At 46.3% G+C, this 27,135-nt stretch overlaps 2 protein-coding genes across 6 annotated transcripts in view; both read right to left on the minus strand.

Annotated features, from left to right (window-relative positions):
- The window catches only part of LOC116943207 (epithelial cell adhesion molecule-like), a 40,491-nt gene extending 38,789 nt beyond the window's left edge, over window positions 1-1,702 (minus strand). The window contains exon 1 of one of the 2 annotated variants that reach the window (XM_032955878.2): window positions 1,573-1,702. In XM_032955878.2, the coding sequence (XP_032811769.1) occupies window positions 1,573-1,585 (13 nt within the window). In that variant the 5' untranslated portion in view covers window positions 1,586-1,702. The remainder of the gene's footprint in view (window positions 1-1,572) is intronic. The other variant, XM_032955877.2, reaches the window with a different exon arrangement.
- A 1,999-nt stretch (window positions 1,703-3,701) lies between these two features.
- LOC116943206 (tetratricopeptide repeat protein 7B-like) overlaps window positions 3,702-27,135 on the minus strand; it is a 126,421-nt gene continuing 102,987 nt past the window's right edge. For all 4 annotated transcript variants that reach the window (XM_032955873.2, XM_032955876.2, XM_032955874.2 and 1 more), the window contains one exon: window positions 3,702-6,217. In XM_032955873.2, the coding sequence (XP_032811764.1) occupies window positions 5,996-6,217 (222 nt within the window). In that variant the 3' untranslated portion in view covers window positions 3,702-5,995. The remainder of the gene's footprint in view (window positions 6,218-27,135) is intronic.

Here is a 27,135-nt window from a genome sequence, read left to right on the forward strand (position 1 = left end):
TTGCGAAAATGTGTGCGTTCACGGACGCTAATTACGCGGCTGTGCATCGAAGGTACTCGAAGGTTTGTGGTGGTGAGACACTGGAGGTGTGAAAGTGAAGGACTGCCCTAGATTGTTGTTTTAGAGGCTTAAGCCAATTCTTTAATATTTTCCTTCATTATTTATGCAGGAAAACACTGCATGTCTATGGAGTCAATTTTCAGAAAGTGTAGCGAATTTCTATAATGGAGCACTTGTTATTACAACTGTCGGATATTTGTGGATGTGAAATACGCTTATATTTCCAGCTTAGCGACATGTAATGCAATAACGAATGCCGGATTTACACTGGCGCAATGGAGATTGTGAAACTGGCACATCAACGCCTGTCTTGCTTGTTCTGGTTGTGTGCAACACAATTTTCATTTGCAAAATGTATTTTTTTAATCAAAAGAACGTATGCTCCCCATACGTACGAACTTTCTTTATTTACAGTGGAAACCGGTTCTAACCAGACGAGGACGTTCATATTGTACCACTAAGCACGAGATCAAGGTACATGTAAGAGTGTCAAAGGGCCCAAACGGTCACACACCCAACGGTGATAAATGTTATCACAATTGTGGGTTATTTGGAATTCGGACCGAGACTTTGACACACGACAATTCACTGTTGCGTAAGATGTCACGAGCTCATTAACGACCACCTAACGCCAAATGGCGTTCTATAATAATGCCCCAGAGTGGGACTCAAAACATCGATCCAATGCCAACACTCTCAGCGGAATTGCGCACTAACTGTACGATCATTCACCTTCCCCCAGATTAGCTCACTCATTGCTTACCCAGTGTTGTGCCTTTCGGGCCATCTTTTCATTGGGATATAACACCTCGTTGAAAGCAACCAAGAGTTAAGACATATATCAGTTTCCCAATCTTTTTGGACAGACAGGGAAGTAATGTAGTCACTGCGATGTCTGTGCTTGGCTAATCATTTGGGTTGACGGGACAGTAGGGTAGCTCTGAGGTTTTGGCCGTCACCTCTGAGACAAAGGGGTCATCGATTCCCAGCACGACACTGAGCTGCGGACACTGCAAGTGATGAGCATGTGTACACGTGTGCCGTGCCACATGTGTCACATGTGCTCAGCAATTGCACCCCATTTGGGTTCTCTGCAGCATGAAGGCATACAGCGGTTAAGTAAATAACCCCGATAAAATAACCTTAATCCGTTGTAGTGCTATCCTCACAAATAGCATCCTTCTCTTGCAGTTTAATTACTTCCAATTGCAGCGTTGGAGCAACGAGGTGGCTGCATGCGTTTATTTGAAATCCAGCCTGCGTGAAGCCACCCATTAGCATTGGAGCTAATTAAATTGAGCACGAGAACATCACGGATTTTTTGCATTTTTTTCCATTGGTGCCTTCAAATGTGAATTGGCGCGCGGGCGCGCGGGTAGGGGGAGGGGACAATCCCATCACAAGAAACATCTCGAGTGCACAAATCGGTCACGACAGACGCATCCGCCGACGCAATCCGTTTGCATGCAGCGGCGCACACACGAAAAAAAACGCAGCCGCGATGACGCCCACCTTCGGCTTGCATCACGACGCGGCCGAGATCGGAAACCCTTTCGTCTCGTTTCGACGAGCACCAGAGACTGTTCTCTGCCGGGCCCAGTAATAGTCTCGGAGCAGGAACGTGGTCCAAGTTCTGGGTTCCCCCCCCCCCCCCCATGTTCTGTTAAGCCATGAGGCTGTGGGCCAAGCCCCACCCGGTTCCATCTTCCCACTCCCCTTCCTTACCCCGCTGTGGCCTGGTGCTGGGATTAGAAGGCGATGCTCAACAAATGTTTGTTTCAACAAATTTCGAATGCAGGCAAAGAGCGAAACAATGGTGCAGGAACTCCCATGACCCAACATGATTATTGTAAGCTAAAATATTTTTTTGTTAATTTCCACCAATTATTTCGAAACACCAACGCTGCTGGGAATTTAAACTATGCGAGTGACATCACGCATGCGACTTACCTCCGAGTTGATCCATGTGACTTGACCCGGATGTATGGATGTGTACACATTAATACCCCTTTTCCACTGGCACATCCGAACTGAGCCAGCGTGGGACCCTCATCGTGGTCTGGGTGGTTTTCCACTGGAAATTTGCCGTGCCGCGTCTACAACCAAAACGTAATACTCTGCTGGCCTCACAAGACACCGGGATCTGGGCGTTGGGGCCAAGAAGCGACGAGGCGAATGAAATTATCATTAAATGCGATGTCAATTGGCACCCACCGGCGTGGCTCAGTTGAACAATGAAAAAGAGGAAATATTCAAAGACAAAAAGCTTATTTTGAAAGAGAATACATCTTACATATACCATCTTGATCATTATCAGCCCATATTCTTAGTTCTTTCGGTAAAGTCACGTTGAAGGGAAACAATAAAATAATAAAAAATATATAAAAAATAAAAATTCTCACGACGTTTCGACCATAACACAAACGGTCGTCTTCAGGTGTGTCGGTTTGCATAAATGTATTTATTTTCAAACGGAACATTTTATTATTTATTTATTTGACAAATACGCCGTTTGGAAATAAATAAATTTATGCAAACCGACACACCTGAAGACGACCGTTTGTGTTATGGTCGAAACGTCGTGAGATTTTTTATTTTTTACTGTTTTATATATATTTCATTATTTTATTGTTTCCCTTCAACGTGACTTTACCGAAAGAACTAAGGATATACATTATCAGCCCGTGATCATTCCCCTGCTGGATAAAAGCCCCAGCTGTTGCACATCTCTCACGGTCATGCAATGTAAGAATGCACCACCTTGCATCTGCACACGAGACAATTTCATTGGACTTATTTTCTGGTATGTTTGCTGCCTCGGTTGCCATCCTGTTGGCAACCGAGGCAGCAGCCCCACTTTAGCTTGGAAAATATTATATATTTATGGGTACTTATAATTCTGTATGAACATTAAAATATCTAGATACTATATGAACTAAATGAAAAGCATCCGCCTCGGTGAAGTGGTCTAAAAATAAGGCTGATGTTACAGAGCGAAGTTGGACCATTATAAAGTTTTTTTTCTTTCTTACGAAACGCTCTGGAATACAAAATTTGCCTTCCCGACCAACATTCGGTAGATTCCATATTTTTAAGTTCATGATTATTAATCGGAATTATTTATCAAAGAATGTTTCACAGTTGGAGGTTGAAAGATCCCATGACGTAATCACCAGTGTGCCGGCGTCACGCTCCAAATTTGCCAACCTGCAAATGACTAATTTAGGATTTTACGCAACAATTATCGCCACCTACTAGCAAACCAATGTCTGATTACAAGCCAGGTTTGTTGGGTAAAGGGCCCTCTTATTAAAAACTAATTATTAATGATTGCAAAACACAATGATGCACAATTAACCAACAACAGAAAGAACAAAATTCAAAACACTGCGTACTGTATTGTGAATATATGCATCAATTTGTAGTGCAAAAATGAGGGTAAAAAATGAATGATGTAAGCGTCAAGGTATGTACCCTTAGTCTATTTCGCATTCGACTTAACGCTTTGGCTTTCCCAGTTTGAAGAGCGACATGTTCCGATAAACACCACTTGTGACGTCTGTGCCGTATCCCACACGTACAACGCTCACAACACACGAGGAAGCGCTTGCTATTCACAGAATAAATGAGAACGTCTTCGGTAACATTTGTTAGGTTAAAGTTTATTTTGATCGCAATCAGGAAATTAAATACATTAACTTTTGTTTTCAATTTAAAACACAGGGATTCTTTCCTGTTCCAAGGATGGATAATTTTAAATGTTTTGTAGACTTCACAAATATAGAACATAAAAGACTACAGAAAGTACAAAAACCCAGTGTGACTATCTCTTTAGCCTCCACTATATACAGGTTCCATATACTTTTAATTTAACACAATTCAACACGAAACTTTAAAGTTGCATTTGCCCACTTTCGGCAGTTCCAAATATACAATTAAATCCTGAAAAGCAAAAACAGGCAATGAGCAATTAGATCTTCAAAAAGCTCATGTCGGATATTCACGACACCGCAGGAAGGTTTAGCGCTCGCACAGATCCCTGCTTTATGGAAATAAAAAAAAAACCCGCTTGTGCCGAATCGCCACAGAACACCACCACCACCACCACAGCAGATGGATGACAGACTTTAAATCATTCAATTTGCACGCGACTCGGCACGTCCAAGCGTCTAACAGCTTTAACACGGTGGAATAAGTGAACCGGACACGTCACACTGGCAGGCAGTCCTTAGCTTGGAGAACACTGAAGTGGTAGACAGAGTGTAACTGATCGGGGTCGGGGTGAGGTTGGGGGGGGGCAGTAGTGGTGTTGGGGGGGGGGGGTGGTCTGGGCTCGTATAAGGTGAGCTGCCCTTGGGGACGGGCGATTGCGCGAGGAGAGAGCAAGTGCTCGCTTGTGCCGGCACAGGCGGCGTCCGTAAACGGCACGTGCGTGACCCCCCCCCCCCCCCACCATGCTCACTTTTCACTGTCACAGTAGAAGCGAAGGAAGCTCACCCTGGAGCGAGACGCCACCGATAGAGAAAGCCAACACCTCCAGGGGCATTGGGCGATTCCCCCCCCCCCCGCTGCCACCCCCTTCCGACCGTCATTGTGCGGCAATTAGTGCACCACCGGTCCTAGAAGGGGTACGTCAGACTAAAAGCAACAGGTTCAATAAGACGCCTTTGTCATCGCACCATCGTGTGCGCGCACGTGAGTGGCATGTTTATCGTCGAGCATCTTCGAGGTACTTAGCGAAGCGAGTTTTCCGAAACTAAGCCTCCGAAACGCTACGATCCCATCTCCAATAGCTTTGAAAGAAGTTGAGAAGAGATCCAAAACAAAGAGCTGGAGGATGACTGAAGTGAGTCGTTTTACGAAGCACGAACTACTTTAGTTGTTCTGTTATCGCAGTTGCTGAACGCAGGCCCAAAAGCCTAGAATACACAGCAGCCAGAAACGAAACAAATATATATAAAAAAAAACTCTTCACCAGTCAACTACTCCAGCATAATCAATGCCCCAACAGAGAAGACGGTACCTCAAGATAAGGCGAGGGCAGAGAAATGGCTAAACCATTCTCCAGCGTCCTCTCTCAGGTAATGTGGATCCACCTTCAGAGCATATTTCGTGGTGCTAATTCCTGCCGTCTACTAGGGAGAGCTAGTGTGGAAAAATACTGGCTGAGGCTCTCTCCGGCAACGTCAACCAACAGACAACCACACTGGTGTGTAGCCCCCTTTGGGTGCCTCGAGCAGGAGGTTACGGTGGCACTGGCCAGGGTGGAATCGAAGACAAGACACACCTGTCCTTGCCACCTGTAAGTAGGTTTACTGGGCAAAAACATATATACACAATAGCTAAAAGTGATCAGGACTGTATACTCAACCATAAGCCTTCTCCTGCCAAGCCTCCCCACGATTCGAGTACTTGTGTCGTTTATTCAGAACGTTAGCTCACCTGTCGAGACACCGCTTCTATGGTCCATCAGCTATTTTTATAAACAACAAAGAGCTTGGTCGCTACAACGCCTCACCTGCGTTTATTTAAGACTCACAGTCTCCCACTGAGGGTGTGCGTCGGAAAGGGCACTCAGTGGGGCACACGAGGGAAATGACTTTGACGTCACAATATTGAAACACAAATTGGTCAACCTTACGTCACCGGGGTCTGTCGTTCCTTCGTCAAGACGAAGCTCTGCTAATCCAAGTCCCGTCGAAGGTTGACTGTCTTCTTCTACGTTCGTATTTCTTCCCGGCGTAAAAGATCACTTTCAGTGCAACGTTTTTATTTTACTCGAGCGGAAAAAAACCATAACGAAGCGTGGACGCGCGGAGGCAAAAAGCTGCTTTCAAGGATATCACGGGCAGCAGCCTGGAAGTGGGGAAGATGGGGAGCAGGGGGACAGCAGGGCGAGTTGTTGTGGGCGGGGAGGGTTTGACGACACAGCCTCTCACAGGCTGCGCGGGATGACCGTGAAAGGCACGGCGGGGCTCGTGGCCTCAAGCTCCAGGGCGGCGAGCAGACACTCAGTGGCGCCCTGGCTGTTGCCCTGGGCCTGCAGCACCTCGCCCAGGCTGTTCCAAGCCTCGTGCGCCGTCGAGTTGACGCGCACGGCGTCGCGCAGCACCTTCTCCGCCAGCCCGCCGCGCCCCAGCCTCTGCAGCACCAGGCCCTGCCGCAGACAACACAGCCAAGAGAAGAAGGGGGGCGGGGGGGGGGGTCAACTCAAGAGACGACAGTGGAAAATTTCGAGAACCGTAGCCCTTTGTTGGAATCTATGCCGTTCGTTACCATCGTCGTAACGATGCATCGATTTGATCATATTCTGCTTCGTTATGATTCAAATTGTATGCAAATCATATGAGATTTGTACGCCGTTACATTCGCGCTCATGAAGCGTGAACAAAACTGCACAAAGTAGACAGAGCAAACGAGAGATGACACGAACGAGACGTTATTGGATAGAATGCCAACCGCGAATTGCGACGATTCACCGAATCGCTCGTGTGGATGAATAATTTAAGATCTACTTATGACAAGAAAAAAAGCATAGAATTAATAAGATATCACCTCCTAGATATTGTTTTCTGTTGTAAGACAGTGTCGATGATGATGATGATGGTGGCGAGTGTCTTTTTGGGAATCGGCTGGCACATCAATGCCAATACAATCCCTGAAGTTGTCTGAATATTTCACAAGGTTCTGGCAGCTTTGGTTAAAGGGGGGAACTCAGCTTGCTCAGCGCCAGGGCCTAATACCCCCACATAAAGCATGCTGAAAAGATGCAGTCGCTGTTAAGTTCAAACTTAACTGTGGCGCCTTTTGCAAGCCAGGGAAATAACTGGTCCAGTGAAATGTTTTTTACAAAACCGTGCATGTACAATGGTCAAAATGCGGAAAAAAACAATCTCCCCCAAGGAGGAATTTAACATTTCCGAAACATTTTGCTGACAATGGTTGCAATAAATTAGTTTAATTTACTCTCATTTAAAAGCAGGTACGGTGTCGACTTTACAAGTTGCAGCAGGCCATCGGCACACGATGGCTCTAATCTTGCTAATGATTCATCAATATTTTAAACCAGATTCAGTGGCTCCTTTGGCACGGTCTCACTCCTGCAGTTGACAGATGTGTGTCACACTCACTCTCTGCATCCTGTCCAAACACGTACTCTTGTGCACTCTCTGGTCTTAAATTAAAAAAAAATTGCTTCTCAACTCGCAGATGGCAATGAGGTGGCATATTTCACTCCGTTAAATGTATTTACACACCTTCCATTTCAGGTCACACCCTCTCAAAATCTACTAGTTTGGGTTCTCGAATTACAAGCGAACCACCAGATAAATAAGAATGAACACATTCATGTGGTCTTGAGTTGCTGCCTGCATAACAGGACAAGGTTGCCTTGAACAAAGTCTCTCGGCACTACCAGACAACAGTCTTATGCAAACCGGCAAATTTCTTAAGAGGCAAATAGCTCAACTCCGGGGCCATCCTGCTGTTATCTAAAAAAACACACTTATATAATCCGTGCCATTTGGGCGGCATGCGGACCATGTCTAAATTGCCATTATCACGCCACGAGCCAAAAACAAGGAGGAAGGGACGAGGCTTGAAAGCGAGACGAGACGCTGGGGCAATCACGGGCCTGAAAAATGGTTCCGTGCATGGCAGGTGGCAGGATGTGCCACGGTGCAGCAGACGGCGCTTAAACTAGGGCGACTCGCAGCCAGGCACGCAGATGCGCGGAGGGGTCAGACGTGGCTGGACAGGGGGCAGGTGGCACCACAAGCCAATGGCTGCCTTTTAAAGGTGACTTTCTGCTGTTTTGTTCCCATGTAAATCTCTTCCCACCAGACCACACGAGGAATGTCGGTGTGTGTGTGTGTGTGTTTATTTTTTACGTGGACAACAAATGAGCTTCATGGGGCAGTGCTATGCAGCTCATGCGAAACTGGCTCTGCAACAACCACACTCTCTCCTAATCTACCAAACCTTACAGTCCATGGACACTAAAAATTAACGACTCGGCAAGGCAATGACACGAGGACGATTACGTGCATCAGATATTGCAACGTGGTTGCAGGTCCAATCATCAATGAAGTAACTCTAGCCCTGACCCCCATCCAGTGTCGTGTTTGGTGGTGGGCTCAGAATCAGACAATTAAGAAGTTTCCATGATCAACAGACCCAAGCTGTGCTAGGCTGCTCTTGGATCAACTCCTATCTTGCTCCAACGCTTCCAAGAGCTGCGAGAATCCGTGACCTCAGCCACTCCATTGACCCCACCCGCTGCTGCCCCTTTCCCTTCATGGCAGGGAGGGGGGGGACCTATCATAGGTTTTCTTTTTTCGTCTCACAGACAGGAAAAAAATGTTTTTCAAAATAAAAAAATATAATGTTCCGCTGTGTCCTGAATTTGACCTACGTGAGAGATGCCACTGACCACGTGCCTGTTTCTGTGTTAACACGAGGACGTCACGAGTGTTTGTGAGGGTGGCTTTACACGTGACCCTAATCGGGATAACTGGGGTCAGGCTGCTGTGGGAATCTTGCAGCAAGTCTCCTACATGCCTGCTTTGTGATCTCGGGCCAGCACGCTGCCCCGTTGGTAGTGGGGACGTGGCAAAAGCTATTCCTTCGGAGAAAAAAACTAAAAATCTACTGCTCCTATTTGCTCTCGCACATTGGAGATGCTGAGATTCTCTGTGACCGTGGCCAACTTGACCGAGCACAAATAGATTGTCTCAAAGTTAAATAAAAAGAATGTTACCCTGGTAAACAATCCGTGTGAAGCTTTTCTAAAATAAATAACTCAGATAAATAAACACAGAATAATAAACTGCAGCCTTAAGCAGCTCATCTGCTCAGTTGACCAACCAGCCAACGGGAAGATGGCCACCGTTTTAATCGCGCGTCCTTCCCGCTCCTCCTCTCCCCTCGGGGTGAAGGAGCCAAGTGATGAATGTTTCCTCAGCCAAACCCTCAACGTAACTTTAGTTCCGGATCCTCATCTCAAATTGTTGTGCTTTACTTTACATTGCATGCCACTGTAATGTTTACCCTGTTGCTGGCCTGGTCCTCGGCATTGCCTCCTGGCCCATGCCTGGCCTCCCTTGAGGGCTCTCTCCCTGGGCCTGCCTTGAAGGGATATTGTTTTAGTCCCTCCAGTGGAAATGTGTGCACTGTTTTTTTAATTATTTAAGCAAGGCACTTTGATGGCTCTACGGCGTTGAAGCACCATATATAAATGTACATCCTTATATCCTCAACGCTTACATAGTAAATAGTTAAGTAAAGGAACACACTAAACTATCCTAAGTAGATACACGGAAATTAACGTAACAAAATTAGCCTACGAGAATGAATGACAATGCGCAAAACTTAGCCGTGATTAGTTCAACCAAGCCTTGGCTTGAACGTGGCAATTTGCATTTGCGCATACACCAGCGCATGCAGAACTCATCACCTTATTTCGTAAGTAAATAAGGGGACGCCAAACGCGGTCTTAAATAACACGCCAATGCGAAACAGCAGCCGTAACGGTCAGGGTCAAGTGCCCCCCTGCCCACCCCCCAACGCAAGCAAACACGAACTCTGCGTCCCTGGCAACCACTCAGGATGCCCCAGGATAATGGGGCAGAGGTTCCTAAGAAGCGGTTGACAAAGCCGCCGAGAGAAACCTTCTCCCCTCTTACCGTCGGAATATACCTCGCATCGATCTGGACAGGTGTGTGTGCGTGTGGGGAGTAGTATCAGGGTTTATCTTTGTAGCAGCCAGTAATCTCTCTGGCATGCACCTAGCAACTTTCAGAATGTTGACTTACCTTGAAGTACTGTTTGTGTTAGGGGCTTTATTTTCCAAGAGTCACAAACAGCCTAGACTATTACCAACCCGGGTATGTAGCTCATAAAACATAGGTTTAACATTAAGGGAACATCAGCACATTTATATGTGCATATATATACACACGCACACTGACCATATACATGCCATAGTTATATGTTACACTATATAAAGTATGAGTCGAAATAGCACTGTATATCCCACCCTCCCGAGAGGTAGAAGCTAAAATTGAAATCCTATCCTTTACGCCCCAGCGCTGCTCACCTGTTGGAATAATACAGTCACTGGGCAACCAATGCCAACCCGTCACCAACCCGTGGAAGCTGAGATACAAGCATTCCATTCAAGGCGATTGCTAAAGGTTTGCAACAAAACTAATGAATTATTCAGCGCATCCCACCCGAAGGTCACCCTGCCATGCCAACCGCTTCATTGTTCCAAGAGCTGCTGCTGCGACTGGAAGTCCGCGTAGCAGACACATTTGAATTTCACTTAAAATTCAGCAATACTCCCGTTTGTGGGCTGCGCGAGTGCGTCGGAGGCTCGTGAAGGACGCGGCTGGGCAGTTGGACGCAGTCGCCCCCAACAACAGCGAAGGCCAGGGGAGCAACGCTCACAACAACGAGCGTAGCGCCGGGCGGCTAAAACGCGGATATTTGGAACAGTAGGGAGCCCATGTGGTGCATCTGCCAGCTATCTCAGTCAACACATGGCACCTGGGTGTGTCACGTAACCTGTCAGCGAGCCTTCAACACTTCACATGGCATCAACGCGCACCTAGCCAGGCACAAGCGCTGTGGTGATATCACCGACACTTAGTGGCTAAATGGCGGCTGTTGCATTCAAAATACGCAGCAAACAAAAACACTTCACTGCACCATACCCTCCCTCAACCTGTTCTCAAAACACGACACATGACTTTGGCGCCAGGTACACGAACGCTGAATTGTACGACTAATAGGTTTCAGTTGTTAAAATGAACTTTAGTCGTGCAGACCTGACGTAATAATCCATAACAAAACCAACGGCCCGATCTGATCGAGCCGTGGAGACCTCAGAAATTGAAAAACTTGTTCAACAGTGGCTTGAATTAAAGCACTGGGGGGTAGCGCGTAGCGGGTGTGTCTTGGTACGAGCACTGTAAATGCAGTCCCAAAACCAGACACCGCTTTTCCGTGCGTAAAACTCGGCATTCTACCTTATGCACACACATGTGTAGATGTGGGCACAAGCATGTGTACTTGCGGGCGCGCGAGCACATACCTGTGGGGAGTTGTTTGCCCACTGCTCGTACGGTGCTAAAGAAGTTCAACATACATACATACTGCGACCCAAGTTTCATACCTGGCCATGGCTAACATCGGTGGTGAATTGAAACGGTCCTGGCAGCTTCGCTCGGCTGACTCAGCTTCACATGAGTACCCTTGTGTGGCGTGTCAAAATCAGTACTGGAGATGAAGCTGGATAGGTGTGGTATGTGCCAGCCTTCATAGGTGATCGCTTTGAGAACTTGCACTAGGAGCCTCTAAGACTATGCTGGGGATATTTGTCTTTGTTTTGTGTTTATGTGAATGTGTGTGGAAATTGATTTCTGATCTAAAGCGTTATCACTTTCTACTCCCATTCATACAAATCAGAAAACATGACACCCTCTCCTAAGGTTCTACAAATCATAGACGTTTTTCAATATTGCATAATACATAACAGCAGCTGTATTGTATATAAACGGAGCAAGTAAACAAAACAAGGAATTGAAGAAGCAAAGCTTAACATAAATTATACACAAGGGCCTTAAATATATTTTTTGACTTCTAAATATGATACATAGTGGCGAACGGCATGATGAATTAATGCGGTACTCAAACGTGTAGTAAGTAATGCTTCGTACCAGGCTGGCAAAAATTAAGAAGGCTTTGGTGAACTAGCTCACATGCAGTGTCTGGTTTCCAAAGCACATTGTGACTGTACGCCTGATCAAATTCCACACTCTAATAACTCTGTAACTGCATACATTTAGGCAGAACATCTGTTCCAGTATTACGTTACTGTTTGCTTTGGAGAAGGGGGCCCCCCTTGTTGTGCAACATCCTCATAAAGGCCACTCCCACTTTCTTTCCTCCGTCTGATCCCATTAGTGGTAGATGGAGGGGATACATGGTCCGCTATGGTCCACTATGGTCCGGGGCCTGCTTGATTAACTATTGCAGACTGCGTGCATTCTCATAGCACACAATAACAACATACCAACCACGACTGCGGTTAGTCCAGCTTACGTCGCAATTTTGTCATTCATGTCGAGGGTCATGTGAAGATAAAAAAATATAAATGGCCTTTGGGCAGGACACACTGCTTTAAAAGGGGTGAAGGACGCTGGTCTGCGCTAACGATCGTGGGCACGCCCGAGAGAACGTCCAATGCGGAGACGCAGTGATGAAATCAGCTCGCGTATAGGCGTTAAGATGGATTTTTACATCGCTGGACCTTAGGAGATGGTGACGGCTTGGGAAGGCTTTCATTTGGTAGCGATGGACCATTGATGATGATGAGTTCGAACCATAACTAAGAGCGAAAAAGCTACCTCCACTTTTCTTGCGATAAGACCTCTGCGGCCTAACATCCTACAGCCTTAGCACCTCCGTCATTCTCACCAAAAACCCATTCTCAGAGACTAAGGACCCCCCCCCCCACTTTCTGCCCAAATGCACCCCCGCCCCCCGCCTGCCCAGCTTCTTCTTTTACAGCACTGCAGCACGAATGAGGGGGGAAAAGGGGCCACCGCAAACCCATTAATCATTTTCAGTGTCACGGGCAGCGGCTGCTACAATTTGGTAGAGGTGTCGCCATTCCAGAAATAGCGCTCCTAGTGTGAAACTGCAGGTAGGTTCTATCTCGCTATCCCCGTAAACATAAACGTTAATTAATTTTATTTAACAGATCCTGAAATCCTCGTCAGCACCTCGCCTAATCTTCCTGCGCGGCCGCTGTCACGCTAGCCCCAGCCGTGCTTTTGTTTGGCTCCGTGAGCCTCGGGCGGGTATGCTCAGAGAGTCACACTGACGTACACCTGCCATCAGGATCGCCATCAGGATCGCCATCAGCTTGCATATCGTTTGCGTAAAGGGGATGTGTGTCCAGACTAGCAAGCAGTAGGTCTCAATATTGGGTCAGGGTTTATTATTAGCTCGGCAAGAGTACAAGGAAATGTTAAACAAAAATGACCGAGAACTAAAGGCCGGGGCTTGAAATCCTCACCGAGCTGATTGGATTAATTTTCATTTATCCCAAAACGTGGTCTTATTTTTGTTATTATTTGATGTTCTGGGTGGTTGTGATTTTTCCGCTCAAATAAAAAAAATCAACAAAACAAAGACCTGCGTTTTGTTATTTCACCAAATGTATCCCCTACAGGTGAGATTGCCCTTTTTAAAAACATCCCACAGCCACACGCCCGCCACTTTGGCCGTTCTGCACGCACACATACACAGCAGGTCTTGCAAAAACATCCACCTTTTAAAGACTTCCAAGCGAATTTCATCATCTGAAAGTTAAGATATTGTTTGTGTAACCAGCTTGGGAGGTGGAGTGCTTCAGACTTAAAATAAATACAGCAGTACTTGACAGTGTGGCCCACAAAGTAAACTTTCAGGTCTGGACAAGCCATAAATGCCCCGCGCGCCTAGCTTCATCACAATTCTGATGCGTCACACAGAGGGAGTTTTAAAACTGTGGTGCAAGCAAGCCTTAGTATAAGACGAACCTGCTTTTAGTTGTCCAGCCTGCTAGCAGTGCTCTTCCATGGAATAATGACAATGCCAATCTTTTTTGACAATCAACCCTCTGGATGAACACCTCATCACCATGCAGGTTGTTTAACAGACTTAACCAAGCCGGACAAGTGCGGGTTGGCAAAGACAGGAGGATAATGGCCGTGGCCGGGACCCGGGTTCATAGTGCAGTGTGCAACTGCTGCCCCACTGCTTTCAAAAAATGACGCAAAATATCAAGCTAATGAGGCGTGTTTGGATGTCAGCTGCCTCCAACATTCCGTGGTCACCACATTTTGAGCAGTTGCCAATGCCCAAATGGCCAAACAATGGTAATTAATGAGAGCGACAATGCAAAATAACGACACGATGCAGAATCTTTGCATGCCTGTCACATGACTCTGATTATTACAGTCACCGCGCAATAATTACCAGCTCCGTTATGCTAGGATTAATACATTTTTTATATTATTATTCATTTTCTATCGACGTGGATTTACCGAAAGACCCCAAGAATATTAACAAAGAGGCCGATTAATTTGAATCTAATTAGACGTGAAATTTGTTCTTCGTTTGCTGCTATTATTTTTCTACGTGGTGTTCTCATAAAAAGGTATCTATTCAGTTTGTTCTACATCCAGCCACTAACCCACTGAGATAAAATCTCCGTTTCATCGGGGACCTGGTTTACAGATATTTACGTAGCCATTGGGTGTGCAGGGGGTGCAATTACACCGCGGCCCAGTGGAGGGTGGCTTGGAGGCAGACGCGGGGAACCATTTTGCCGAGAATGCTGCGCCACAGACTACAATACAGACGCAGAGGCATGGGGAAAAAAAAAGAGATGATTTTTTTTTTAAAGCGAGTCCCAAACTTTCGAAACGGAACTCGTCTACAAAATAGCCCGACAAAGTTATTGCCTTCCAGCACCCAGTGGAAGGAGAAACATAACACCGAAGCGGAGTTATTTTTAACTCGTGAGATGGGACACGTTTACTTGAGGCAGAATCTCCACGCACCTGAGAGATATGGGAGCGATGAATGAAGCAGTAAAGAGAGGGGAGTGGTGAGTCTGACAACGCTGCGAGGATGATGGAAGGTGTGACAGGGAGAGAGGCTGAGGTGGGGAGGACGGGGGTGCAGGGGGTGGGATCAGGGTGGGGAGGGAGTAATGATAAAGCGTGAGGGCTGGGTTTCGGCTAAATGGACGTGTACCACTGGGAAATTGGTACGACGTTAATCAATAACGAGCAGGCAACCACCTCTCGGGTAATGCCATGGCTGCCATGGCGGTGGTGATGGTGGTGGTGTGAAGCGAGCAGTTAATCTTTAATGAGCCACACCTGTGATGAACAGGCACCCCCCCTCCCACACATAACAATTTTAATTTAGGCAAACAAACCAACAATATGCTGCTTGGTTGAAATGGAACAAGGGGACATATGTTGTCAACCCTTGTGGTGGCAAGGAGAGGAGAGAAAGAGCGCCGAGTCGATCATCCTCACCTCCGATTAGCGTGGCTGACTATGTGCGGTGCGAAAGAAGTTCAACGCGCATTCGTACATTCGGCAAACGCGCGAAGCATCTGCCTCGGCAGAAAAAAACGCAGCTACGCAAGGTTGCGTTGGGACATAATTATCCCAAGATGCCCGTGGCTTGAGCTCTCCGAAATGACCTGGAAATGCCTCTCAGTTGTCTTCAAATGGGCGACGGATGAAGGCGCTCAATCAGTATTCATGAAATGGTAACAAGTCTCCACTTAACGGAGATCAGACCGAGGGAGGACGGAACGCAGCACTGCCGCGCAATTTATACCGCCGTGCCGAAAAGACCAATTCCGCACCCAGCAGAGAACGAGCCTCGCAGAGCGATAGGAAACGCTCATCGCGCTGCCACGCGTAAAACGCGCACCTCATGACGGCGGTTACCAGGCTACACAGCAAGTGGATTTAAATGGCAGGCGAAAGCATTCCAATTCTCCGGGAGTGACTTCACGCTGAACCCACTCTTCGGCTGAGGCACACTCATCCCGCTCACTATATGCTCTCGACTGATTGGGGTGTCAATGCGTGCAAAACTCAGCTCCTGGCAGCAACAGCGAGGGGGAAGGAGGGGGAGGCAAGCAAGGAAGAGACACCGGCTGAAGGGAAAGCGTGCGCGCATGTGAGCACACGGGGTCGGCGAACAGGCAAGCAGGGGAGGGACTGTGCCGAGAGGCTAATTGGTTTGGAGCGTACAGTCAGCGGCACAGACGTGGCGAGACGGGAGACGGAGAGACGATGTCTACAAGCCAAAGGGAGGAAAGGCGAGCGTCGGGAGGGGGGAAGGAAGGCTTTCCGCCGGTCGTGGGCGAGCATGGCAAGTGGCATCCGCAACCCCCCGGAGTGATTTTATTGATTGCATGCCGCCACAGCAGCCAGTGGCAACTCCGCAGGGCCTCCCAATCAACCCGAGAGAAGGCCTCCACCGTTTGAAAATGGGCTGCGTTAACGAGACGCGTTGGGTCGTACCACTCGAAGAAAATGAAAGCGGGGTGGTAATTACTCATTAAAATGGATGGCACAACCCTCGGTATGCTCGCAATGGAGGGGGTGGTTTCCCAAGTCGGCGGATAATTCGTTGTGCATCCCCCAGTCTGTCGCACACGTCGTTCCCCCCCCCCACCCCTCCCCACATGTTGGAAGAATGGAATGAGCCGGCGTTCCCAGTTATTTTAATCCTTGAAGGGAACCGCAGAGCCAGGCGCAGACTCAGGTGTCACTTCTGCTCATTCACAATTAGGCCAATTCATTGTCCCTCGACTGAATTCTTTTTGACGGAGGCGAGAGGCCGTCTTCTTGCAATTGTGTCTCGCGCGCTCGCGTGAGCCTCGAAACGCTGGGAGATGCGAGACTCGTTTAATGTGTGCGCTTTCACGCGGTCTGCGGGGACTTGGGGTTTTTATTTAGAGCAATTGCCTATCAACTGGTATTCATGTGCCAAGCGATGTCAACGAAATGAGCCGTTCGTGGTTTGCATTACTAAAAACACATCGTGAGCCACGGATGTTATTTCATTATGATTTTGTAGACAAACGCCCATAACCTTAAAGTGAAATATGACTTCACCCACCTATGAAGTGATTAATATTATTACTCACCGCCTTGCCTTTCCCAGGGAAATCTCACCCGAGTCAAGATGGTCCTCGCTGTGGACGTGAAACGTGCATGAGAGGAATAGGTGCAGACTAAACAGACTGGATGTTGTCTCCAAACCAACGTTTGTTTTTTCCTGTCCTCTGGGGAAAGGAGCTGCTGGCTGGTCTTAAATCCTCCCCAAAAAAATCGTATTTTCTTTGTCCTCAAATTAGCATTGAGGCGGTGCTTATCTCCCGTTTAGAGCTATGAGCTCGTGGTGGAAATTCTGCATTCCTATGGCAAGGACGAGTCTATAATTTGTAAGAAACAGCCCCCAAGCAGGATTCAAACTCGCAAGCTTCCGACTGAGAGCCACTCACACGACCGCTGAGCCACCCGGCCAGCTAATTTTTTCCAGGTAGAGTTTGTTAATGAGAGGAGGCACGCGGGAGAGAGATGAAGTCCATCCATGATATTTTATTTGCACTTCCAAGGAGCGCCCTGGCTTTTAAACAAAATGCGAACAACAACAAAAAGGCACCGCCGGTGTTTACATCAGGAAGCGGCGGTGCAGGATTAACGCAGCGAGACGGGCATTATAGTGGCGTCACGGCGAGCGGACGGAGGCACCACAGAATCCGTTGGCTTTTTCAAGCTGCCTCAAAGTCCCTTGCCTCGATATCCGGCACAGCCTGTCCTTGTGGCGACGGATGAGAACGACGAATTATTGCGTGCGTTTCGTTTTGAGGTATGCCACTCCTCGGCTTTAATGGCCATTCGCATGGATACTACAGGCGAGCATGGGGACCGTGATTCCACTGATGGGTGGGAAGACAAACAAACCTGTCTCTACATTTGCATTCGTATTGTCCGTTAAACTGCTGCTTCTATTTGGATAACTTTTATTACATGGCATATGAAATTTTGAATTAGATCATGTTTTTTATGTCTTGACAACCGTTTAGTGTTTTATTTTAAGGTGGCTTGGATGGCCAACTGCTGCAATTAGTGTGCTGCTGAGCCAATATACAACAGTTCAAAATCATACAGCTGACATCGGATGAATTACCAAGGTGTTCCATCTGCTATGAAGTGGCTGCAAGAACTGCGTAATTGGACAAGAGATGACAATGTTTACTATTGTCAAGGGCCAAACCCAACGTGTGAAAGTTCACATCGCGGCCACTCCCCCCCCCCCCCCCCGTCGTTCCTCCTCTCCTAAACCGATTATGGAAACATAATTAAGGGCAAGGAATAGACCGACCGAGGGGAGCACCATGCTTGCTGTCTTGCTCAGACAAGACAAAACCTCCCATATTTTCTCCAGCAAGGATACAACACATTTCTACCAAAAGCCTACGATTCAGCACTTTGCAGGCAAGGAACGGTGGGGGTCACAGATTTTATGAAATATCCCAACCTCCTTGGCCTGCGAGTGCAGTAGGGCAGTCCGGGTTCTTTGAACCCGTTTGCATAGACCTTGCAATGTTTTTGTCCACGTATGTATAGAGTTGCTCTTGGGTAGCCCAGTTTGCTCCGACACACAAACCACTCAATTAAACGTAACTGGCAAACACCCAAATGCAACATCCTCTTTAAAAAAAAACGCAAGGGCCTTGAGACTCTGTGAGGCTTTCAAAACGACTCACACTCTCAATTCTGCACAAGCATTCATGGGGTTGAGGGTTACCGATGGGGGGTTGAGGGTTAAGCTTTTTGGGAACGTAAACTCTCCGTTAATGAGGCAAACCAAACGGTGGTTAAAATAGCAGGCTTTGCACGCAACCGCTAAGGCTGACACCAGAGCTCCCCCCAGAGTCGCTGTCGACGGAGGGGACCCGCAAACACAGCAACGCGCAACGGTGGGAGACGCAAGTGACGGCAACGATGGAACCCGCTCACACTGAGCAATGCACACCGGGGAATGCCGCGGGAGGAAAAGTGGTGGCGCGCCACACACACACAGAGATGCTCCCAATGCCTCCTTACATTCAGCTGTGTAGGTAGTGCCCAACACTGCTCCCTAACGCATTCCACGCTATTGTTAGCAATTGCCGGCGCATCCTGCGCGTGTGGGCACCTTGAGAGCACGGGAGTTTGTTTATTTAACCACGAGTGCCTTACCTACGGTGGAAAGACCGTGATTTTCTTCTCTCCAAAGGGACCGAGGTTAAATAATCATTGCCATCAGCCACGACCTATCCTTTGCTGGATGAAGGCCTCTTCCCAGCTGCCCCCACCCCTCATTGCATTGTGATGATACAATCCGCATGGCTCTTGCACACAGGGCGATTTCATTATTTCACCTCTTTGGTGTACCTCCCTCCATTGGCTGCAACGCCATTGTAGGTCTTGACCACCAGCAATCGTCCCCTCCATCGGTGCCTCCTGCCCAAACCCACTTGCTTTTCTTAACAGTCAACACAATGTCTCTCTGTAACGTGCGCACGTTCGATGAATACGAGTTCATATATCATCTTCTTTGGTTCTTTCGGTAAAGTCACGTAGAATGAGAATAAAATAATAAATTGATAAAATAAAATAACACAATAATATTCTCACGACGTTTCGGCCACAACACAAGCGGCCTTCATCAGGTGAAGGGAGCGAGACTGTCTGGTAGGACAGCGCTGGAGTGAGAGAGCCACGTTCAGATCACGGCTCCCCACCGGTGAGGAATTGTCACGATTCAGGGTTGCGCTTCAATCAAGCATCGACCCTTTTTGCTCCGTATTCACAGGCTAGTTTATTTTTACAGTTTTTTTGTCTTGTTTATTACATTTCCCTTCACTCTTTTGGCTTAAGTGTATAATGCGCATATCACAAACAGTAAATAATACATTGCCACAAGCACCAAAGATTCTCACTTGTCTGATTCAACGTATGCATTGTGAACGTAAGAAATGATTTCAATTGATCAATAGATGAATGCATCGTTGTTGCATGCCTAGTGCATTACATAACAGTTTCCCGAACACTCATCGCTTATAGTCAAATTGAAATCAAATTAAATGCATCATCACAACCGCGTTCGAAACATCTATTAAGCAGTGTTCAAAAAATATACAATTAATGGTTACAAATAAGCATATGTTGAACACTGGCCCTGGCATTCATCGTCAGTAATTTCCTGTGTTGCTTTGTCACGGTGTGGCTTTTTTGTAGTGCGGCTGGCTGGCTGCCTCGCAAGCTGCCACGAGTAAACAACACGCTCAAGGGAAGTGCGGCAAGAGATGGTCAAGAGGATCAGTTTCTGATTTTTTTTGAGTTGGCATCATGTCCTGATGTTTTGCCCCACGTGTTTTGGAGATTCGGGCTCCCTGGTATTTCTCGCAGCGCGCGGAGAGAAACCCAAGACGTCACGCCGTAGAATAAACAGTACGCCCCAAAAAATGCATCAGACTGAGAGCTATAACAGCGCAACGGCGAGAAGCTACACAGTAGTATGCTAATAAGTGGACGCGAGAAAAAATACAACCCAATCCCGCTTGACTGAACGTAAATTAAGAGAGATAAAACCAACTGCATAATTTATAGCGCGGGGCCACTTAAGTTGCATTTTATCCAGTGCAGATGGTTGTTGAATGAGCAGGGTTCATGTGAAATATGAGGCAATATATTTTATATTTATAAGCACGTTTGGAAAACAAATAACGTGGACACTTACAGATTGCCCCAGAAAGCAACCCTTCATGGCTGCGCGACTTGTGAGTTAAGGAGGCTTATGTAACACGGGCCCAACACGCCGACAAAACACACCGTGTTACATCATGGGCATGCCGAGTACCAATGAAATCTTGAATCGGGGGGGGGGGGGGGGGACGGAGAGCACTCAAGTTCCATCCCGAGTGAAAACACCTCACAAGGTCTCCTTAAACAGCTCCGGGCAGGCAATGAAAAGCAGCAGGGCTTTTGAATGTTACTTTCTACATTATTTGATAGAGTACAGTGCAAGACATCACACTGGTGGCTCTGCTTCAAGAGAGGATGGGAATAGGGAGAGAGGAGGGAAAGCACGGATCACTTGGCAGGATAATGCGAGACAATCAGCAGGGACAGTCCATTTGAGAATGGTGAATGATGGAAAGCGCCTGTCCACAGACAACCAGCCCTCGGTTATGATGCTAGACAGGGAGAAGATGCAATGAGGAGTGTGCAAACTGCACAGGTCTCTGACTGTCAGATGCTAACGTGATTGTGCGGCGGGCCAGCGCAAGCTATATCGAGACTGGTGGGTGTGCAAAGTCAACACATTTATTTATGAAGCGGTGGCAAGGCCGTTAGTGTTTTCAAAGTGACTCGTAATGCCTCGTGTGTGTGCCCGATAAGCTCGTAAACGGCTGAGCACCAGCACATTGCTCTGTTCATGTGTCATATTGTGGCTTGGCGGCTCGCAGTGTTAAGTCTGCATGCATGCGAGTATACATTAACTGAAAGAGATTCTGAAACGGATATTGGCGTATATGCATGCGATGTATTACCCTATGTATGCAGGGTGTCCGTTAAGGTGTCATCTGTTACCAAATAAGCGTATTTGGAGAGCAGTTTGAACTAATTGGTTGAAATTTTGGCAAAGCATTCCTCATTTTTCCAGTCATTCTCCATCTCAATACAAATCAATGAGATGATACACCATATCAGTTATTTTTCAACCATACTTCAACAGCACTGAACAAGTTACATTCGAAACAATCGCTGCTGAGATTTTGATTGGGGATCACCCGGGGCTCTCTCAAAACAATGAAAATGCCATAACCGAGACACAAGGCAGTTTAAAGAGACTAAATGCACACGAATACATATTCATATGGTTTTATTTACCTACCTCAAAACTGTTGTAAAATAATATCGCCTTCATAATGGCCAATACCTGCATAGGCTCCCTGGAAATTGTGGCGCTGTGGTAGTTGCGGTATTCACTGCCCGACAATCCTCTGTGACTCACTGCCAATTCCCAGCCGTGCGTGGCGGCGGTGACTAATGCCTGGATCTGGCCGGTTCTTCACTGGATCAATTCAGCTGAACACGAGCGAGGTCTGTGCAATGTTCAATGGCAGTAATGGAAGGAAAACCAAAGGTGGATGGGTGAACCTGGCGCTAGTACCGCAAACTCTGATGAAACACGTGGATTTGGATATCGCTTACATTCGGACTGCATCTGAAGATGCTCCACCAACATGGTGTGGAAAATTTGTTTTGTACATAGAAGGTCTTGAAGCCTGGACTTGGACAGGGGCGAGGAGTCGACAGCCCGGGTGGCTGGGGGAAGGGAGTTCTCGAATACAGGGGGCAGCCGAGGAGAATAAGCGCCGCTTATTCATACAGATACATCGCAACCGAGCGAAGTTTAATTTGGCGGCTTAAAAAGCGTTGGCTGCAATAGGTGCTCACGAACGGGACTTGTTTAAAGTCCACCCTGGCTAAAAGTTAATAATAGTAAAAAAAATAGTTGTGGAGAAAATCACGTTGCAAATTTATTTAGTCATGTATTAGAAATAATTTGGCACTGCAAAGCATTCCCTCGAATCATGCAACCTGTTTGCGCAACGAGATTTATGGGCAGAGTCGCTTGCTAATTTTGCCGCGCGGCATCAGCACGAGTGGATCACTGTCGCGACGCGGCATTCACTCTCCATGTGCTCTCTGCCGCTGGGATAGATGTGTCCTTAAGAATATTTTCAGCTGTCACGATGACGTACAATTGCTGAACACATACATACCATCCGCGCTCGTAGGACAAACGTGCCCGTGACAACAGCTGCCTTGGGAGGCACCAAACTCTGTCAGACTCACCATTCGTTGGGGCGTGTTCAATAAGAATGCCGGGAATGTTCAAAAACAACTTGTGTGCATCACGTTTTTTGAAAAATGTTTTATTTTTGAAATATGAAATAAACTATTGGAACTTAACACTGCCCGGGAACCATGAAACCCTTGCTAAAACGATTCCAAAGGTTAAAATTCCTTGGCTGGTGATATGCAATTTATTGGTTGGGTAACAAATCATTTTGGCACGAGGTTTTCAAATGTATTTATTGTGATTGTTATTACGCAAGCGTAGAGGACGAATGAAACTCCAGCTTTAACATCATAGCTGCATGAAAGAGGTAAAAACTAATTTTTCCAGGAAAAAAAGTTAACGAATGACAATGTCACGTGGGATCTGCCAGAAGGAAGGAGGTTATGGGTGGGGGCTGTGAAAGATGACCTCGTGATCGTGATATGTTGAAATGGTTAACAAAACAAACTATTAACTATTTTTATTTTACCATTTAAGGCCCACTGAGCTATATGGCTCTTTTTCAGAAGTGACCTGGCCACAAATCATAGCTCAACAAAGTGGCTTATACTGTGGAAATGTATCACAGCTAAATACTCTAAACAACATTCCTAAATGTGGAGGGAAAAACCGGAGGACCCGGAGAAAAATCTACACGACCACAGCAAGAACATGCAGACTCCAAATATACAGGTATCAGGGTCAGGGTCGCACCCACGACCTCCTGACAACCAGGCGAGGTAAATAACATCTCGCTATCATGTCCCATGCAGCAAGCTGTGCCAAAACGAGACCTGTGAAAGCTACATCAGAGCAAGCAGATGTTTCCAGCTTCAACTCGACTCGGGAAAATAAACAGAAAAATTTGCATCCACCCCAAAAATGATCAGAAAAACCCACCCAGCTCATTACCATGACCCATTTGCGTCCCCATTTTAGACAAGGCTACACCTACAACTGTCGCTCACAGGAAACAAAAATGTAAACCTGTATTGCCACTTTCAAGGGGCAATTTTGAAGGATGCAAAACAATGCAAATTGACACTTGCAGTGTGTTACAGAGAAACAATTGTCCTAGCCGATAAGACCTCGCGCATTACAATGAACAAAAGGGTGAATGGACGTGTGAAGATGTTCCTTTTGGAAGGTGAACCCTGACCAGGTGTAACGCCTTTATAAGCCAATTATAATCGACGAGCAACTGCCCAAAGCCCAAGCACACAACGGCGGTGTCTTGTGTCGTGTAACTACAACACAGAGCCGTCACCTGTTACCAGACACAATGTCAACGATAGTGCACACAGTCACCGTCACTCCAGAGATAAACAGTGATGTTTACGGAAAGAAAAAAAACCCATCACGGTGCCATTCAAGTCGCCAGCATCCTTCAGCCACAGAACTGTGACAAAAATTAAGCTTATTGAAAAAGTCAAGCATGTTTAAAAGGTCACATCCATTTTAAGGCATACGGTTAATCAAAATGGATGTGTTCCGGAAGAGAGTTATGGCGTAATCTTAACAAATGTACAATGGCAAAAATATGCGCGACAAAAGTTTTTACAGTTTTATATTATTTATTTAGTTTTCTTTCCAAATTTGATCACAAACGTGCTATCGGGTTCATGTCATGAGGCGAGGTATCCATGACACGTCACGAGACTATTAATCCGCTAATAATCTTTCGCGCAGCAGTAAATACGTTTGTGTAAGAGAATGGCCTGTGAAAGCTGATATCACACGGTTACCTCTTGAGATCACTTAATCTGACCTCTGGTTCACAAAATAGGTGTGTGGGGGGGGGTAACTAGCCCACCCATCCCCGCCACAGAGGGTAATGTGTTATCTTAGGCACATGACAGCCAAACTGATATATTTAATTTTCAGTGCTGAAATTTTGCCAAGTTAAGTGCACAACCAAATTTCTTGTGATAGTTTTATTGTTGTTGTGCGATCATTGGTGATCGGGTTAAGAGCCTCAACTCACCGTGCTGGCGAACCCTGCTTTAATCACTGGCACAATTCTGGCAAAAAATCGCCCGATGATGTTGGATGTAATTACCAGCAAAACATCGTACTACTCAAATTGTAAATGTTGTGTATTTATTCTCCAACACACCGGAAGGCTGAAGTAGTAACTAATTTCCACGTTTTGGTTACGTGACAAACCTTACTAATTGGGCGTGTCGGATGGTGGCGGGTTAACGACACAATTATTCTTAGGCGATCTAATCCAGAAAAAAACCTTTATGCATTATATTGGTCGCGAAAGCCTACTACGTGTCAAACTCACAGGCGACTGACTGCCTGGATTCGAACCCAGGATATTTCCAGTGCCGGCTCAGCACTCTGACCTCTGAGTCACCCAGTTTTAAAGAGGGGGGGGGGGCTTTCTACTGAAAAGATTTCCAGGTATACTGGTCGCAATGTCAATTCCTTTTTTGGTACTCAATAAACATTCGTTTTTTTGCAATAACCTTTGCATAGCCTCTAAAGTATATACACGTACAGTGTGTATATATATACAGGGGTAGTCAAAAGTAGTGACATTGACAGAGCAAAAAAAAGTTATATCAGTTAACAGGGATTCTTTCAAAGACCCTTGTTTTAAATTTTGTTTCACAGTTCCATTTAGCTTCACGTTTCACAGTGCCATGACCAGGCCTAAATGTTTTACTCTATATTTTCCGTAATGCTGCTAATCTGGCTTGAAGTAGGGATTATCAGCATAAGGCACTAACACTAGTGTACAAGGCATGCCTATCCACAATAGCCCTGTCTATAGTATTGCACCCTATATGCCTGTAATTCAATGAACAGGTTTGTATATATAAACAAACATGAGGACAAAATAAGGCAAGATGGATGTGGCGTGGTCAAAATAATTCCCAGAATGATGTTCTGGACTGTTCCGGCTGAAATTAACAACTCTCCATGCTGATTATGTGTGGCACATGCCTCTTATGTGCGTGTCTTTGTAGAAATGGACAGGGCTGGGGTAAGGATACTTCCCAAAATGAACAGCAGACCACAATAGATAGGTGGTACAAAGCCCAACATCCAGCCCATAGAAGCAGAGAGTGTTGCCAAAGGACACCATGACTGTACTTTACTGCAGAGTGGATTTTGAGCATCTTGTGATATGGTTAACAAAAGGCAAGCCAATTGTCTCAAGTGTCATGGCCCAAACTTGACAATTATCCATAATTCTTACCGTGCATGAATTATGAGAATACTAACTCTACTTTTCTTGCTTCAGGCAAAAAGTACTGTACTAATGTTCAGCCATTAAACGTTCCACTTGAACCAAACGGAAGTCGAAAGTGATATACGAATGAGATACCGAGTCATACAGAGTATTCATAAAAGCTATTCTAGATAGACCCAGAGGAAATATACCACACATGCGAGGAGGTTCCACCTCGTGTGGCCACACACCTACAACACCTGGCAAGCCCTGGTGGCAACCCAACCAAAGTGCTAAGCTCCTGAAATGCGACAAGACTGTGTTCATATTCTTAGTTATTTAAATCAAAATTTAAGACTGTGTTCCTTTCTGGTCATTTGTTTGTTGATAAAAAAATATTTGGGCGATTGACCCTGTATGCACTGCGTAGCGAAATATACTGTGATGCGTAAACACTGCGATTGTTTACACAACAAGGGCTACATATATTAAAATATGTATCCGCCAATGTCGTGGTCAATGTTGAGGTATACAGTGAGGGAAAAAAGTATTTGATCCCCTGCTTATTTTGTACGTTTGCCCACTGACAAAGAAATGATCAGTCTATAATTTTAATGGTAGGTTTATTTGAACAGTGAGAGACAGAATAACAACAACAAAATCCAGAAAAACGCATGTCAAAAATGTTATAAATTGATTTGCATTTTAATGAGGGAAATAAGTATTTGACCCCCTCTCAATCAGAAAGATTTCTGGCTCCCAGGTGTATTTTATACAGGTAACGAGCTGAGATTAGGAGCACACTCTTAAAGGGAATGTTCCTAATCTCAGCTTGTTACCTGTATAAAAGGCACCTCTGTCCACAGAAGCAATCAATCAATCTGATTCCAAACTCTCCACCATGGCAAAGACCAAAGAGCTCTCCAATGATGTCAGGGACAAGATTGTAGACCTACACAAGGCTGGAATGGGCTACAAGACCATTGCCAAGCAGCTTGGTGAGAAGGTGACAACAGTTGGTGCGATTATTCGCAAATGGAAGAAACAAAAGAACTGTCAATCTCCCTCGGCCTAGGGCTCCATTCAAGATCTCACCTTGTGGAGTTGCAATGATCATGAGAACGGTGAGGAATCAGCCCAGAACTACACGGGAGGATCTTGTCAATGATCTCAAGGCAGCTGGGACCATAGTCACCAAGAAAACAATTGGTAACACACTACGCCGTGAAGGACTGAAATCCTGCAGCGCCCGCAAGGTCCTCCTGCTCAAGAAAGCACATATACATGCCCGTCTGAAGTTTGCCAATGAACATCTGAATGATTCAGAGGACAACTGGGTGAAAGTGTTGTGGTCAGATGAGACCAAAATGGAGCTCTTTGGCTTCAACTCAACTCGCCGT

Source organism: Petromyzon marinus, chromosome 17, assembly GCF_048934315.1.
Source record: "Petromyzon marinus isolate PM22_M1 ecotype Great Lakes invasive population chromosome 17, UKy_Petmar_22M1.pri1.0, whole genome shotgun sequence".
NCBI classification, from domain to species: domain Eukaryota; kingdom Metazoa; phylum Chordata; class Hyperoartia; order Petromyzontiformes; family Petromyzontidae; genus Petromyzon; species Petromyzon marinus.